Source organism: Leptidea sinapis, chromosome 43 (genome assembly GCF_905404315.1).
Source record: "Leptidea sinapis chromosome 43, ilLepSina1.1, whole genome shotgun sequence".
NCBI classification, from domain to species: domain Eukaryota; kingdom Metazoa; phylum Arthropoda; class Insecta; order Lepidoptera; family Pieridae; genus Leptidea; species Leptidea sinapis.
In genome coordinates this window covers 6033845-6049614 of record NC_066307.1, presented here as the reverse complement: position 1 = coordinate 6049614, position 15770 = coordinate 6033845, and the positions used below count along the sequence as shown (strand labels likewise).

Genomic DNA, 15770 nt, shown 5'->3' with positions numbered 1-15770 from the left:
TGTTTGCATTGTAATGGGTAAGGCGTCTCAATTACCATCAGCTGAACGTCCTGCTCGTCTCGTCCCTTATTTTCATAAAAAAAAGACTAAATAGAATTTTTACAACAAATTTTAATAGTATACCAAATATCCTAAAATGTTTTTTTAAATGAAATAGAACAATGTTACAAATATAAAATAACTGAGAATTTGCCTCGGGATCGCCTGAGGATCGAACCGGGGCAGTAAGAGTCAACAGTTCTACCGATTGCTCCACTAACGGTTAAAACCTTTTCTAACGATCTGTCAAAAAGTTCTCTTCTCTCATTCTGAATATCCAAGATATTTACAAGTAAATAAAACGTCATAAAATGTCATAAATATTTCAGCATAAATTAAACCATTAGTTAAATCTTACCTTAACTTTATTTAGTCGCTATCAAACCTGCATCTCTCGCTCACGGAATTCGCGCAAATTAACAAAAAAGTATTACAGATACAAAAACTAATTTGTTCTGGTATTAAGTTTATATCGTTTCATGAAATGAGACGTAAATTGTCGGGTCGTGGTCTCGAACAGTACTTTTAACGGGATATTAAAAATGTCGCGCGTTTTAATAATATTATGTGTGATTGTCTGTTTGAATAATTTCGCATTTAGTAATTTGGTGAGTTTATTTAATGTTAGATAAATAATTTTAATTAATTAATATATTTGAACTGTGTAACATCTTTCCGGATTTCTATGGGTGAAAATATTTACGCCAATACTTCTATATTTTGTTTAACTAGCTTAATTTATAAATTTTTTGAGAATATTTACATCAATTATTATTCATATCTCTTGTAATAAGATATTTCATAAACAATTTTCATTTAAATTAAAATTGAATCGAATTTACTACTAGAATTTTTGTTTTAAGTTGGTTATTTGTATCGCTTATGAAAGTGAGAATCTTTAACCTATATCAAATAAATGTGCCTCAAACCTAAGTAAAGCTCTGAAATTTTGCAAGCAATACCGTCTTACACTACACTGTATCCAGGTAAAGGGAAAAGTCTGAAAAATATACATTTACTTGCTGACTCGACAGACGTTGTACTGTACATCCTATTAATATTATAAATGTGAAAGTTTGTGTGTCTGGATGTATGTTTGAACTTCTTTAACGCAAAAACTACTGATTGGATTTTGATGAAACTTTACAATAATATAGCTTACACACCAGAATAACACATAGGCTATTTATTATTTATAAAACTATCGCGTGAATTATACTTTATATGGCAAAACAACGTTTGCCGGGTCAGCTAGTAATAAATAAAATACTGTTATTTTCATGAATTGTCAATAATATATCATAACATCAAAAATTACTTCGTAAAATATGCACCCTGCTGTCGTAATGAAATTGTTTCACGGCAGAACTGTCAAACCGTGCGTCAATAAATTTTCTCATAGAAAGAATGTCCATACAAAACAAATATTGAAAATAAAAATAATTATGGGTCCCAAATCGAAATAAAAACTATTCTATCTCTCAAGTTGGGCTAAACTGCACTCCATGAAGTAATCCCCATTAAAATCCGTTCATTAGTTTAGGAGTCCATCGCGGACAAACAACGTGTCACGTAATTTATATATATTGAGGTAATTAAATGATAAAAAAAAAACAATCTTATGCAAGGAACGGCGTTCCAAATTTTGAATTGTGTTACACAAGCTTAAACCGATTTTATTTATTTTTATAATGTTTACATTATATACGATTCGATTTATGGCGAACAATGAAAAAAACTTTTCCCTTTTTTAGAAGTATGGGTAATTAGTTAAGTTAAGTTATGGGTACCTCATAATATGTTTGGAACCTTCGGAGGTCGAGTCCGACTCGCACTCGTCCGGTTTTTTAAAGCATAATTATCACAGGAGTGTTGCCAGATTTTGATGGTAGGTAGGTGCGAAAGTAACTATGTCGTATCGTCCAGGAAACAGCGCAAATTGAAGGACCTTGATACCAGTTTTGGTTGTAAGTGGCAGAAATTACTTGGAAGTGTGCAGAAACCACCACATATCCAGATAGCGAGGATAATATCTAAAGGAGGACGGGCATTCTAGCCTAGGAAGCAATCACAACATCGATGGAAAGGTTTTTTATGGACTTTAACTTTTGTTATGGTGGGAAGTCCCAAATCGCTGTGTGGAAACATTTATTGCACAATAAGAGGCACGTTTAAGAGGTGTGTCCGGGAAAGAGAGGGAAGGGAGCTGCGGCGGCCCCTTTTTAAGTTTTATCACACAGTGATCTGGGACTTCCTGCCATAACAATATTTATATTATGTAAAGGAACCTTTCTCATGATATATAGCATGTTGTTATTGGTTCCTATGCCGGCTTCATTTTTATCCGTCCTCCTTTGTGGCTCACAACAGCTCATAGCGAAGTCTCTACGCAGCGCCAAGTGATCGAGCTGTTCAAAGAGTAGCGTCAAATTGTTTGAACTGATTATGGGGTGCACCCGACTAGGCATGAGAACAATAATTCATAAAATGTCACCGAACCAGCTGCGATACATATTATACGACATAGGTACCCTCGACCTATCTTCTACCAAAATCGGCAACACTCCAATGATAAAAGGTTTACTGAACCAGCTATGGTGCCGGCTTGAAATAATGTCTGGATCGATAAGCCCCAGTCTCTTCGAAGTCAGTTTGGCTTTGCTTTCCAGATGACCGCCGAATTAGTAATATGGCCGAGATATTGAGACCCTTAAAAATTTAAATAAATGAATCTCTTGTAACAATTATTATAAAAATGATAGATTGAGAAAGTGGCTTTAATCCTTTCATCTATTATGATATTATATTGTAGTCTTGTGTCAAACTGTTGAAATAAGTGACACACCTAAGGTCTTATTAGAGCTGTGTCAAAGATTAATTTTAATTTAAGAAAGATGTTATGTTGAAGGTGAAAGAGAGTCAAGTCACATCAAACAAGTAAAAATATTTTCCTGATAATATATTAGTAATATACAGAACAAGTTTAATTGAGTAGAGTTGGGTATGTCAGAAGAAGCACAAAAGCTGAATTTACGCAGTTGAGATGCGATCACTGCGTAGTATGTGTGAGGTAAGACTGTCTGATAGAATTCCGAATGCGGTTATACGAGCGCGCTGTGGTTTGAAAGAGGATGTTGTGACAAGAACTGAAAAAGGAATGCTAAAATGGTTTGGACACGTGGAGCGAATTAGTGAAGAAAGAATGACGCATCAAATATATAAGGCAAGTGTGAGGGCAAGTCGATCGCGGGAGACCTCGTAGAACATTCGTCGACCAAATTGGGGACGTTTTGAGAAAAGGAAAGGTCCGAAGCACCCGCAACCGGCGAGCAAGTATGAAAAGAGTAATGAATGTAGAGGAAGCGCGCGGTTTGTAAGGTTAGAAGCAAGTGGCATTCTATTGTCTCTGTCTACCCCGACGGGAACAAGGCGTGAGTATGATGATGATGATGACAGAACAAGAACTCAACCAAGCGAAAGTGCGAACGGAACTAATGCATTTTTCATTGTAAAACGGTAAAAATTGTCGCGGGAAAGACTATTATGTTGTGTTTTCTAAAAAGAAAATTTAGTTTGTGTTTCGGCTTTTGTAATATTTTTCTATTGTATTATTTATTTTATATTTCAATTATTATTCTTCAATCAAAACTTATAATACGTATCTCTTAGTATATTAGAAAATGTTGTAAAGAGCAGTATTGTTATATTATCAGCCTTAAGAGTAAATAAAATAAAACATAATATAAACCATTTCTTACAGAAAGATTGTACTCACGTCCTTCAAGGAAGAAGCAATGAAAATGACGTAGACACTGGTCCCGCCGAGACAAACCCCAGCCATGGCATAGTCAGCGAACTGTCTAAAAAGTAAGTACATTAATTCATTATTGACTGATCCTTTCTGCGGTGATTGTATCAACATTTAATATTTAGATTAAATAATTTCTGTATCTGTTGCATACAAAATACCATATCAATGTTTACATATATAATACTTGCTTAAACATTCTGATTAGATACTTTTTGATCCAAAATTTCATTCAAAACAATAAAATATATTATCAATATTATGAATAACGCACTGCGGAATCCTCAGCACTGAAGAAATAACATATAATGAAATAGTATACAAAAGTGTGGTTGGTTCAATGATTCAGCAAACTATTTTCTCTATGACATTTATTTATTTAATTTAGGTACAAAAACGATTCAAAGTTAAACATGTGAAATATAAAATAAAAATAAAGATCTTATCACTATAAAATTGTAAATCTAACTATTTACAATCACATTGAAAATATATAAGTACAACTAATATTTGACTTCTATGGTACAGTGCTTCTTAATTGTTATTTTAAAATTATATAAACTTTGATTAAATATGTCGACATACACAACGCCTCAAATTTTTTCGTCCCTCTTTCGTCGCATTACAGCCGGCTGCGAAATAGGAGTGATGTTGAATCATTCATTTCAACTAATGCTTCTAGTTGGTTTGGCCGAGTAGTCTAAGTCTCCAGATTTAAACTCTGGTTCACGAAAGGGAGCGCAAGTTACAATATACAGGCTTTTTTACTACATTTTTTTATTTTATGAATAAGTAAAGCAATCATATTATATCTCCATGAATTTGTTTTTTTTGTTGATTATGCCGATGGTAAAAAAATTCACTTGCATCGTGCTTTCTTATTTAAACTTTATTTGTCAACTCTTGTATGTTCTAGTGTAATAGGAAGTAACTTATAGGTTTAATTTATGTGCGGCGTTAAAAATCTTAAGCTCAAATGGCCGTAACGTTTGATCGGGTTCATTATTTTACAGCGTCATGGACTCAAATTTGGCGTTAATTTCAATTTGACATCTCCACGCGTTTGTTAGAAAACGAGTTTTGAAAGATCGACAACGGCAGTGTTGTCTTTTACTATGCGTCCGGGATCAAAATAGCTTCAGAGTGTTTGAACTTACAACTTTATTTGCTTTAAAGAACGGATTTCTGATTTTATTTCGATTCGTTTTATCGTCCTGAATTACTAACCGTACAGGAATAGACCGGATGAAGTGATCCAACATTAATGCGAACAAATGAGATTGCAGTACACCTTGTGGCTGGAAATTGCCGCCACCCACTACTCTTTACCAATCCTAGAGAAACCCGTCTATTGTAAACTCAGTCTAAGCTTGTATTCATAAAGAGTAATTAAATGGAAAAATTCCTTTGGACCTTTAAATTCCAATAAAGATAGATTTTTCATTTCTGACTGAAAAATCGCTTACTACCGATTACCGTGTGCGCCCGAACAATTCACAATTTTGTTGATAAATCGCCAAACTAGACCTCATATTATCCTTGCACCATTCCTAACTCCACGCAACTCTTTCCCTTCTACCGGCAGGACTCCTAAGTTAAATCCATTAACAAAATAGAACGTAGTATTTTATGCTGATTATATGTTAAAGCGTACCTTACGTACATTTCCGTATCACGACGAAAGTGAAAAGGGTCATTTGCACGAATAATTAGTGAGCCTTTATGAAAGAGTTTAAGCCATATTTTTTTTTTTATGGAATAGGAGGACAAACGAGCGTCCGGGTCACCTGGTGTTAAGTGATCACCGCCGCCCACATTCTCTTGCAACACCAGAGGAATCACAAGAGCGTTGCCGGCCTTTAAGGAAGGTGTTCGCGCTTTTTTTGATGGATCAATCGCATCTGGATGTGTGGCGGTCCTCCTAGAGCGGTTTTCAAGGAGCTTTCTTCCATTTTCTACAAAGCTGTGAAATGAGCTTGAGCGGTGTTTCCGGGACGATACGACAAATTGTTATTGTACTGGGTATTTGGTATTGCACTGGTTATTGTATTGGGTAGTGCTTGAACTGTGTTGCGTAATCCTTCGTGTGTGAAGCCGACTAGCAATTGACTGCATATGCCTTTAGGGGTAAGTAACAATAACTATTCGTATAAAAGTTTGAACATTGGCATAGGTACCTTAAAAAAAGCGCGTAAACCTTCCTGTGTTGCAAGAGAATGTGGGCGGTGTTGATCACTTAACACCAGGTACGCTCGTTTGTCCTCCTATTCCATAAAAAAAAAGAGTCTGGATGATTGGAAGATGCTAAGAAACTGTGACCACCGTAGAAATACTTAGTTAGGTAACTTTAGACAGTCCTATCTTTCCTAAATGGTGGTTGATTTTGACGTTCAAGAAGTGGTTTTAAAATCTTATTAAAATAAATCAAAATTCAACCAGGACTTTGGTTGTGTGGTTTCTTTATTATATTAATTTACTTTTGTGATGCGGGATTTGTGATGCCGAAGATTACCAGAAGAAACTATAGAAGGGGATTTTATAAAATTCTCAACATATTCTTGTTAATGTTATGTAAGTGCATAGTTACATAAGTAAATTTGCTAGAAACTGTCATAGCCATAATGTTAACATCAGGAACAGACATAAACTTATAATGCCTATTACTCGGCTAAGTTGAGTTAGTAAGTCTTTTGTGGGGCGATGTATATGCTTTTAGAACAAGATCCCAGATAATGTTCAAAACAAATGTATTACGAAATTCAAAAGATTTGTAAAAAAAACGGTTGTGTGGTAATAAAGGTAAAATGACTTTCTTAAAGATACCACAGATTGGGAATGAAGCGACCGCCCTCAGGCTATAAAATAATAAGTTTTATTGTAACATTGTAATCATATTTTTTATGAAAAAAAAAAGAACCCTGCTGAGTTTCTTGCACCCGTTCATCTCAGGTCTGAGGCATACTTTTTGAATGGGTGGTAGCTTTTGACTTTCAATAAGTGATATCATATATAAAAATATTTGAATTTTAATTTAAATATAAAAACATTGAGACTCATGACAATCCCCGTGAGATTATAATTTTCAATATTAAACTTAAGCAATAGAGTTCCGAGACAACGAACCTAGCAGCAAGTAACATAATATAAAAGTTCTTGTAGTTCGTTGTAACTATATTTTAATTAAAGTGTATTTTTTTTGAATTAAATTATTGATAATACGATTTCTGACGTATTAAAAAAAACTACGTACTAGATCTCGTTTAAGCCAATATTTGGATGGATGCATATTGCATTATATTATATTTTTTTTTTAGTTTACTCATTCTCTTATTTTAGAACTTACAGGGGTGGGTACACACATTTTACCACTTTGGAACTTTCTCCCGTGCAAACTATTTAGTTTAGAATTAATAATATTACATACGCATGGGTTTGATGAAAAAAAATTTTTGAGTTTCAGTTCTAAGTATTTTGGGCACCCCAAAAATTTTTTTTTCTATTTTTGTGTGAAAATCTTAATTCGGTTCACAGAATACATCTACTTACAAGGTTTCAACAGTGTAGTTATTATAGTTTCGGGAAAAAATGGCTGTGATATACGGATGGACAGACAGGCAGGCAGACAGACATGACGAATCTATAAGGGTTCAGTTGTTTGCTATTTGGCCACAGAACCCTATAAAGGAATAAACACGACAAGTTAACCCCCTCCATTCTCGAAGTGGTAAATAATATTCAACAATATCTTAAAATAAGTCATTTTAGTTGTTTCAAAAATAAAAACTTCATTTTCATTGGTTACGTCAAATACCGCTATTCAAGAATACCGGTAATGTAGACCAGGTCAGTGATAACCTGACCAACTTACATTGACGGTCAAATATTTGGTACGTGCCACTGCAAAACAGATAGTATTATATTTATTGATCGTTGATGATTCTATAATTTAGGATTGCAAAAAATATATAGTAAAAATGCTGTAGATGTAACTACTTGAAAGTTGAATTTCATAGTATATTTTTGCTATTTTTGTCATAGTTAAGTATTATAAAATAACTAAAACACGTAGGTCATTTGTATTGTTTTGATGTAATTAAAAAAAAGAAAAATATAACACTGAATCATTATCCTTTTTACATTAATTATAAACAGATTTGATTAGTTTTAATCCATATTTTTGCTGCTACGAAATAACAGGTATGAATTCTCTATGAAATTCCTTTTGATGGGCTTAAATTTTCCGAACACTTACTATTGTCATCACATCATCAAAAAGTAGAATAATCCCCACCAACTTATTTGAAAAAGTTGATATTTTGACGGGAGAATTTTTGATTGAAAGTAAGGATTTTTCGCGATATTTAAGGTGAAAAAATTAATATTTCAAATAAAAAGAACTACAGTGTGTTTGAGATATTAATAAGTAACTTTTCACAAAATTTCATAGAAAAAAATATTTTGTTAAAGATAAAAATAAAAAACTAAAAAACTTGCTAATTTTAAATATTCACATAAATTTTGAGGCTATGTGAAAAAAGTGTGAAGACAAAAGTTGTAGATCTTTTTATTACCTACAACTTTGCTATTTAACTTTTTTCCATATGAGTTGTAGTGTCGCCGGAATTCGAGATAAACTGATTTTTATCCTTAAACACCCCCCCCTTTTCCACTTACCGAACTCAGATCGCCCGTAATTTATTTTTCCTTTCATTTTTGTTATATTCTCTTCCTTTTCCAATAGGTTTCATTTTACTATTTTGTTTTCACTTTTTATCATATTCAAAGGCTTCAGCACTGGTCTATAATTGCTGTCCACTTAACTGATTTGAATTTTAAATTTTTTTGTAATTGCGTTTTAATGTTGGTTGACTTACAATTTTCTAGAAACCATATGTTGAGAGTCCGAGGTACCATTATGACATTACTAATGCTTTTACTTGTGGTCAAAAATGGAAAGAATTGTGCAACTGCTTTGACGAATTCATAAAATTACAATATACATATTTATTTGGACAGCATAATGTTTATCGGCTCCACAATTTATAATAAATAAAGATGTCTGATATAATCAAGCCGGCTTGTTAATCGCTTTAACATATTATTTAAATGAGCCTATAAAACTTATTAAATATATAAATAAGCCTTATAAAATTAAGTACTTACTTTACGTTTAGCAATTCATGTACATCTAAGATAATTTATACATCTAGAGTCTTTTGTTGCTAGACAATCGATGAAAACGGGCCAGGTTTATTACTAAAGTGTGCGTGACAAGCCACGTCTTACACTCGCGATTTGTACGTGACTTTGTGCTAGTGTGTGTGTGCTTTGCTCAAAATAGAGGTTAACAGTTAACCCCATTTTTTTTCGTTGTTTTCATAGTTGTCACGTCATCTAGACGTATAAATGAACTAAGATGTACATAGTATATCATGATTGGCCTATTACACCTTACAAATTAAATACATATTATAAGCAAAAAATATCATAATAATAACGAACTTGCGAGAAAATAAATTCCGGCCGCCGACCGAGTGTGTCACGGAAGTCGCAACTAGCTTGACACAGCCACCGCGAAGACCGCACGTTTCCTTTTTAATTTAATAATATCCAATGATTATTAAGAATGTACAAAACTTTTACCAGTGGAAGGCTCCTTTGCACAGGATGGCGGCTAGATTATGGGTACCACAACGGCGTCTATTTCTGCCGTGAAGCAGTAATGTGTTTCGGTCTGAAGGGCGCCGTAGCTAGTGAAATTACTGGGCAAATGAGACTTTACATCTTATGTCTCAACGTGACGAGCGCAGTTGTTGTGCCATTCAGAATCCTGAGCGGCACTGCATTGTAATGGGCAGGGCGTATCAATTACCATCAGCTGAACGGTCTGCTCGTCTTGTCCCTTATTTTCTTAAAAAATAAACTTGAACCACCAAAAAAAAACTAATAGGACATCTTGATTCGAGCCGGTGTCTTCTTGCATTCCGGATCACCCAATGTCCCATCTGAGCTATTATAGTCTTGTATAAAGTGGCGAAATTTACCTTTGTATTCTAATATTATTATCTGTTTCTCATTAAAATACGGATAAACCACATTTTTGTAAATTGAAAACTAGCTAGATCGAATTACCGCCCCCGAAGTCCCCTTTATACTAAATTTTATGATATTTATAAAAGATATAAGATATTCTTATAATAAAATGATTATTTAATGAACAGACGTTTGAAGCACATACTTACAATAATTACAGTTTTTGCAAATAGGTGATGACTTCAGATCTAGCACCACATAATAATATGTATTCTTTTAAGCATTGTTATCTTAATACAAAAATAAAACAAAGCAGAAATAGTATTTATTATTTGTGAATGTTTTCTTTAATATGTGTAGTATTGTAACATTGTTGGAAGGTTGTTATTGAGAACGTTATATTTTACGTCGTTAACGATATTATCATTATTATTTTTGCTAGGTTTGATCGTATATGACATACTTATGTCACGGACGAGTAAAAAAGAAGGACTCCGTGTCACCTTACATAATAGTGAAGCACCAAAACAAGCCGATAAACGTGTAAATACATAGCCCCACGCACACACTTACACTAATACAAGCCGATCGTCCGCCATTATGAGATTTGCTATCGTCTGTGACAGATCAGTTTGTGTCGCAATAAAATATTTTAAAAATGCCGTCGTGCGTTGTGAAAAAGTGTAAGAACAATATTATAAAAGTATTTGTGGCCATATATGATTATTTAAGGGAGAAACAATTGTGTAAATAGTATCCCCCGTAACCGCACACATACTAGCATAACGGTGCTTTACTTGTTAATATCACGGCGCGGAGTCCTTCTTTTTTTACTAGTCCGTGATACACATATGGCGATTGCAACAGTCTGATGCAATAGGATGTTCTACTTTCGGTGAGCCAGTGCAGGCGCGAGTTAATTTATGAACTATAGAATCAACTATTTTTATTATTCAAATAATCTTTAGCGTTATTATAATATGATATAGCACGGACGAGTAAAAAAAGAAGAACTCCAGTCGGGGACCCAGTGCTCTGTGAACGGCTGGATCACTTGGCGTTGCGTAGAGACGTCGCTTCATTGTGTGTCTTCTACCGCATTTATCACGGGGAGTGTTCCGAAGAGCTGTTTAACCTGAATCCTGCCGCCGGATTCCACCTTCGTACGACACGCCACAAGTTAGGATATCATCCCCACCATCTGGATGTGTGGCGGTCCTCCACAGTGCGGTTTACAAGGAGCTTTCTTCCACGTACTACTAAGCTGTGGAATGAACTTCCTTGTTCGGTGTTTCCGGGACGATGCGACATGGGTACCTTCAAAAAAAGCGCGTACACCTTCTTTACCTTAAAGGCCGGCAACGCTCCTGTCATTCCTCTGGGATTGCAAGAGATTGTGGGCGGCGGTAATCACTTAACAACAGGTGACCCGTACGCTTGTTTGTCCTCCTATTCCAAAAAAAAAAAACTCCGCGCCGTGATATTAACAAGTGAAGCACCTTTAGGCTAGTGTGTGTGGAGATACGGGGGATACCAGATAACACAAATTATGTCCCGTTATTAGTCATAGTATTATATAGCCACATGACTCTTAACTCCGATTTTTAATTTCTGATAGTCAGATTGTTTCCTTAAATAAAAATAAATATCGAAGGCATAGTATGAGTAAATAAATATATTACATAAAAAAAACAGTAACCCCTTGAAAATAAGGATTGGGGGTTGTCTTGTTTGCAGTATCTTTGTTTTAACTGATATAAAAATGACGTATATAATAGGTAACTGACTTAAAAATAAGAAATCTTATTCTTATTTTTAAGAATACCTACACAAAATCCATTCTTAAATTCGATTGTTTGCCACTGACATGGTATCAAACAAGTACATTTTAATAGAACAAATAACTATGTGCTGTATAGTGATTTGGTTGCTAAGTAAATACACAAGTGATGAAAATTTTGACAGAGTACTGGATCCGCGACACTTCGAGTAGCTCTGCGTTGCGAGCAATTTAATATTTAGAACTGATACTGGGATGCACCAGATCAAAGATGAGAACGATACTCGTATTGTGAGTTGTTCGTAAAACGTAAAAATGATCGTAAAGGCAGACCTGTTATCATAAACCACTGCATCTTGAAACAGATAATGATTTATCTAGTTAGAACACCATTAAATGGATTACCCTATTTTTCGGGTAAAGTCCCGTTTATTTTCGGGTCACACTGGTTGTTACTATCACGCGTTGCGGAGATTTTGTGTCCCAATCATCGAATAATCAACGTGCAAACTTGAGTCTTCTAGGGGTTAAATTCGACAAGCTTCATTGTACCCCATTCCGCGACCTTCTCAAGAGAGGACTCGATAGAAGACACAAGTTTCTTCCGGCACTTTGAGAGTAAAATATACTTTTATTTCAAAATATATTGATAATATTTAAGTACATCACTATTCATTTTCAATAGGTTAATATTTTATAAGCATACAAGTGGACATGGCACGGCAAATCAGTGTGCTGTCATAATATTGATTTGAGTAAACTATGCATCACAAAAATATACGTCTAGATAGACTATGACAGCTGTGAAAACGTTGAAAAAATTTGAGATTATAGTTATGACTTGACCTGTTTTAATCGATTGTCTAACAGCAAGAGACTCTATCTAGACGCATAAATTATCTATGGTCCAGCCCTAGTCCACATTATAAATACGTAAGACATGACACAACAAAAGTAACAGTAATATACAAGCGTACTTTATGAAACCATGTCACCTCTTAATTATTCGCCATCTTTCATGTTATCTTATAACACCAATAACATTGCCAGGATTAGATAGGATGTTCTGATTTTATAATGATTTCAGTCGACTCAGCTATGAATATATTATACCTATCTAAATTACTGCATAATTCTCACATTAGTCTAATGTTTGGTGTCAATTATCATCATTATTATAGTGAAAATGTTTAAATTTAAATTTAACAATTATATAACCAGTGGGAGGCTCCTAAGCACAGGATGCCTGTGACAATGGCGCCTATTTCTGCCATGATGCAGTAATGTGTAAGCATTATTGTGTTTCCGTCTAAAGGGCGCCGTAGCTAGTGAAATTACTGGACAAATGAGAGTTAACACCTAATGTCTCAAGGTGACGAGCGTATTCAAGCATCCTAAGCGGCACTCCATTGTAATGCGCAGGGCGTATCAATTACCATCAGCTGAATGCCTTGCTCGTCTCGTCCCTTATTTTCATAAAAAAAAGAGTGCCAATGAATTCCTTGCCATTTCATCACATTAAAACTCAATCTTTTCCGAACTGATGGTAAATGGGTTACAATCATTTAATCAATTTATAGCCCAGTTGGTTTCGAAACTGAAGTGGCAGTGGGCAGGGCACATAACTCGACGAACGATGGTCTTTGGTTCAGTAAAGTCCTTGAATGGTGACCATGCACCGGAAGACATAATGTTGGTAGGCCCTCCACAAGATGGTTGACGATCTGGTCAAGGACAAGACTAGGAGATTTCTGCTAATTTTGCACTATATATTTTTTTTCTATAATATTGACACACTTTTCATAAATTACCTAGCCCCAAACTGGGCATAGCCTGTACAATAATAAATAATAAATTTCGTTTATTTCAAAGATTACATAGACATTTTTTGGTGGTTGTGACTTCCCAGTAAGTTGTCTTAGGACACTTGTATTGGGAATATCTCGCAACTACAACTACTCGAATACAATGGGCACAAGACAACGATATATTTAATACAATATACATACTTAAACATATATAATATACATATACATAAAAATATCCATGACTCGGAAACAAACATCCATATTTACCATTTAAATGTTTAGACCTACCGGGATGCGATTCCGGGACCTCTAGCTCAGTAGGCAGGGTCACTAACAACTAGGCTATATAGGTCGTCATATATATTGTACTAATATTAAATGTTATATAATTACATATATGTCTAAATGTTGTACTTACGTCAAGTGTGAAATTCTTCTGATAGAGAGATATGACTATTAAATTTAACCTGGGTCCTTTTTAGTACGTGAGTAACAATGAAAATGTTTAGAACTGGCCAGTTAGAAACATTGCTAATGAAAACTTTTTTTGAATTTCAATTTGAGAACTCTTTGGTAACCTAATGTAGTATATTGCATTCATTTGTCATTTGTTTTTGTGAATTGGTGGCAAATCTAAAACTCCTTGTTACACGTGAAAATGAACCTAACACGAGAAAATTTTCGGTCAATGATTTATTATGACTTTCGTTGAGGGCTTACTCATCAACAAAGCTATGATAGGCTGCGATTAGCTTTTCTTAATGAAGCTCCATCTGCATGACCCGCGTGAGGGACGTCCTTTAACAGCGACTACTGAAGATAACATCAGTGCTGTGCGACGCATGATAGAGGAAGATAAGAGAGTGACCTATCAGCAGATACGGGAAAATCTAGGCATTGGTATGAGTAAAGTTCAAAAAATATCACACGAACATTTGGGTGTCAGGAAGCTTTGTACCAGATGGATTCCCCAGACTTTAACCGACGACCAGAAACACCATCGCATAAAGAAAGGAAGAAGTCAAGGAAAATAGATGATTGCCTCATTCTTTGGTCGAAAAGGTCATTTCGCTACAGTTGTGCTAGAAGATGGACGGACAGTTACTGCAGACTGGTATGTCAAGCGCTGTTTGCCTGTTGTCTTGGAAAAAATTTGACAGCAGCGCCTACAAAGTAGGATCCTCCTTCACCACGACAATGCTGCAGCGCACTCCGCAAAACGGACTGTTGAATATTTGACTATGGCAGGTGTCGAGATAATGAGTCATCCGCCATACAGACCTGACCTGGTGCCCTGCTACTTTTATTTCTTCCCAAGAACTAAAGATAAAATTCGAGTTATTCGCTTTACGAGCCCTGAAGATGCGGTGAAAGCGTACGAAAATGCCATAGAAGAGACCCCTAAGGAAGAATGGCCCACTGCTTTTCTCAGTGGTTCCAATGAATGCGACGATGTGTAGAGAGTCGAGAGAGGAACGGAGATTACTTCTAAAAACAATAAAAGTATTGGCAACTTCCTACATTAAGCCGTTTTTAATTTTCTAGAAATTTTCAGTGTTTTCTAGGTAAAACTAAAAAAAAAACAATAATAAAAACAACTAAGTAAGAAAAATTAACATTACAAATCATAGTATAATGTGGATTGCGCCAATATTTGGGGAAAATATACGTTCTGCGTTGAACCACATTACTTTTTTCCGCCATACAAATTAAAATAAGCATATTCCATACAAGTTAACCCTAAACCTTCAAAACATACCACATTTGAATAATGGATGCGTAAATCGAGGAACTGGGTCAAAAATACCCAATGATGTTTATTCTAATGTAATCAACCCTTCCTCTTTGCCTTTCTTTCATCAGTGTCCGTTCTCCCGTGAAACTAAATGTTGCCATTAAAGTTAACATCCAAAATCAGGAATGACAGTACATAACACTAGCAAAATTTGAAAATAACCATATATTTATTGAAGTGAAATTTTTATTACATCGCCTCAAACTTTTTCGTCTGTGTGTTGCATGTCGCGTGACGGTCGGGCGGCGCCTATAGTTCGCAGCAGCTGACCGTGTAGTGTATAGGCTATTACTCATTTGTGCCACTGCTCCACGCTATTTTGTCAGTGTTTAATGTAAATGTTGTTATTTATTAAACTGAAACTTTTATTCAATATTTTAAAAAGATTCGTTGGTGACTAAGTCTACTTTTATTATCTCCCATTATCATTCCAATTTTCCAAGTATAAAATTAAGATTAATAAAACGATTTTTATACCCTTAATAGAATATTATTCCAAAATTTTTT

General features: G+C 34.9%; 1 protein-coding gene across 1 annotated transcript in view; it reads right to left on the bottom strand.

Annotated features, from left to right (window-relative positions):
* LOC126977019 (proton-coupled amino acid transporter-like protein pathetic) overlaps positions 1 to 15770 on the bottom strand; it is a 58074-nt gene that overhangs the window by 24448 nt on the left and 17856 nt on the right. Inside the window, exon 5 of the mRNA XM_050825672.1 lies at positions 3815 to 3899. Coding sequence (XP_050681629.1) covers positions 3815 to 3899 — 85 coding nt within the window. The remainder of the gene's footprint in view (positions 1 to 3814; positions 3900 to 15770) is intronic.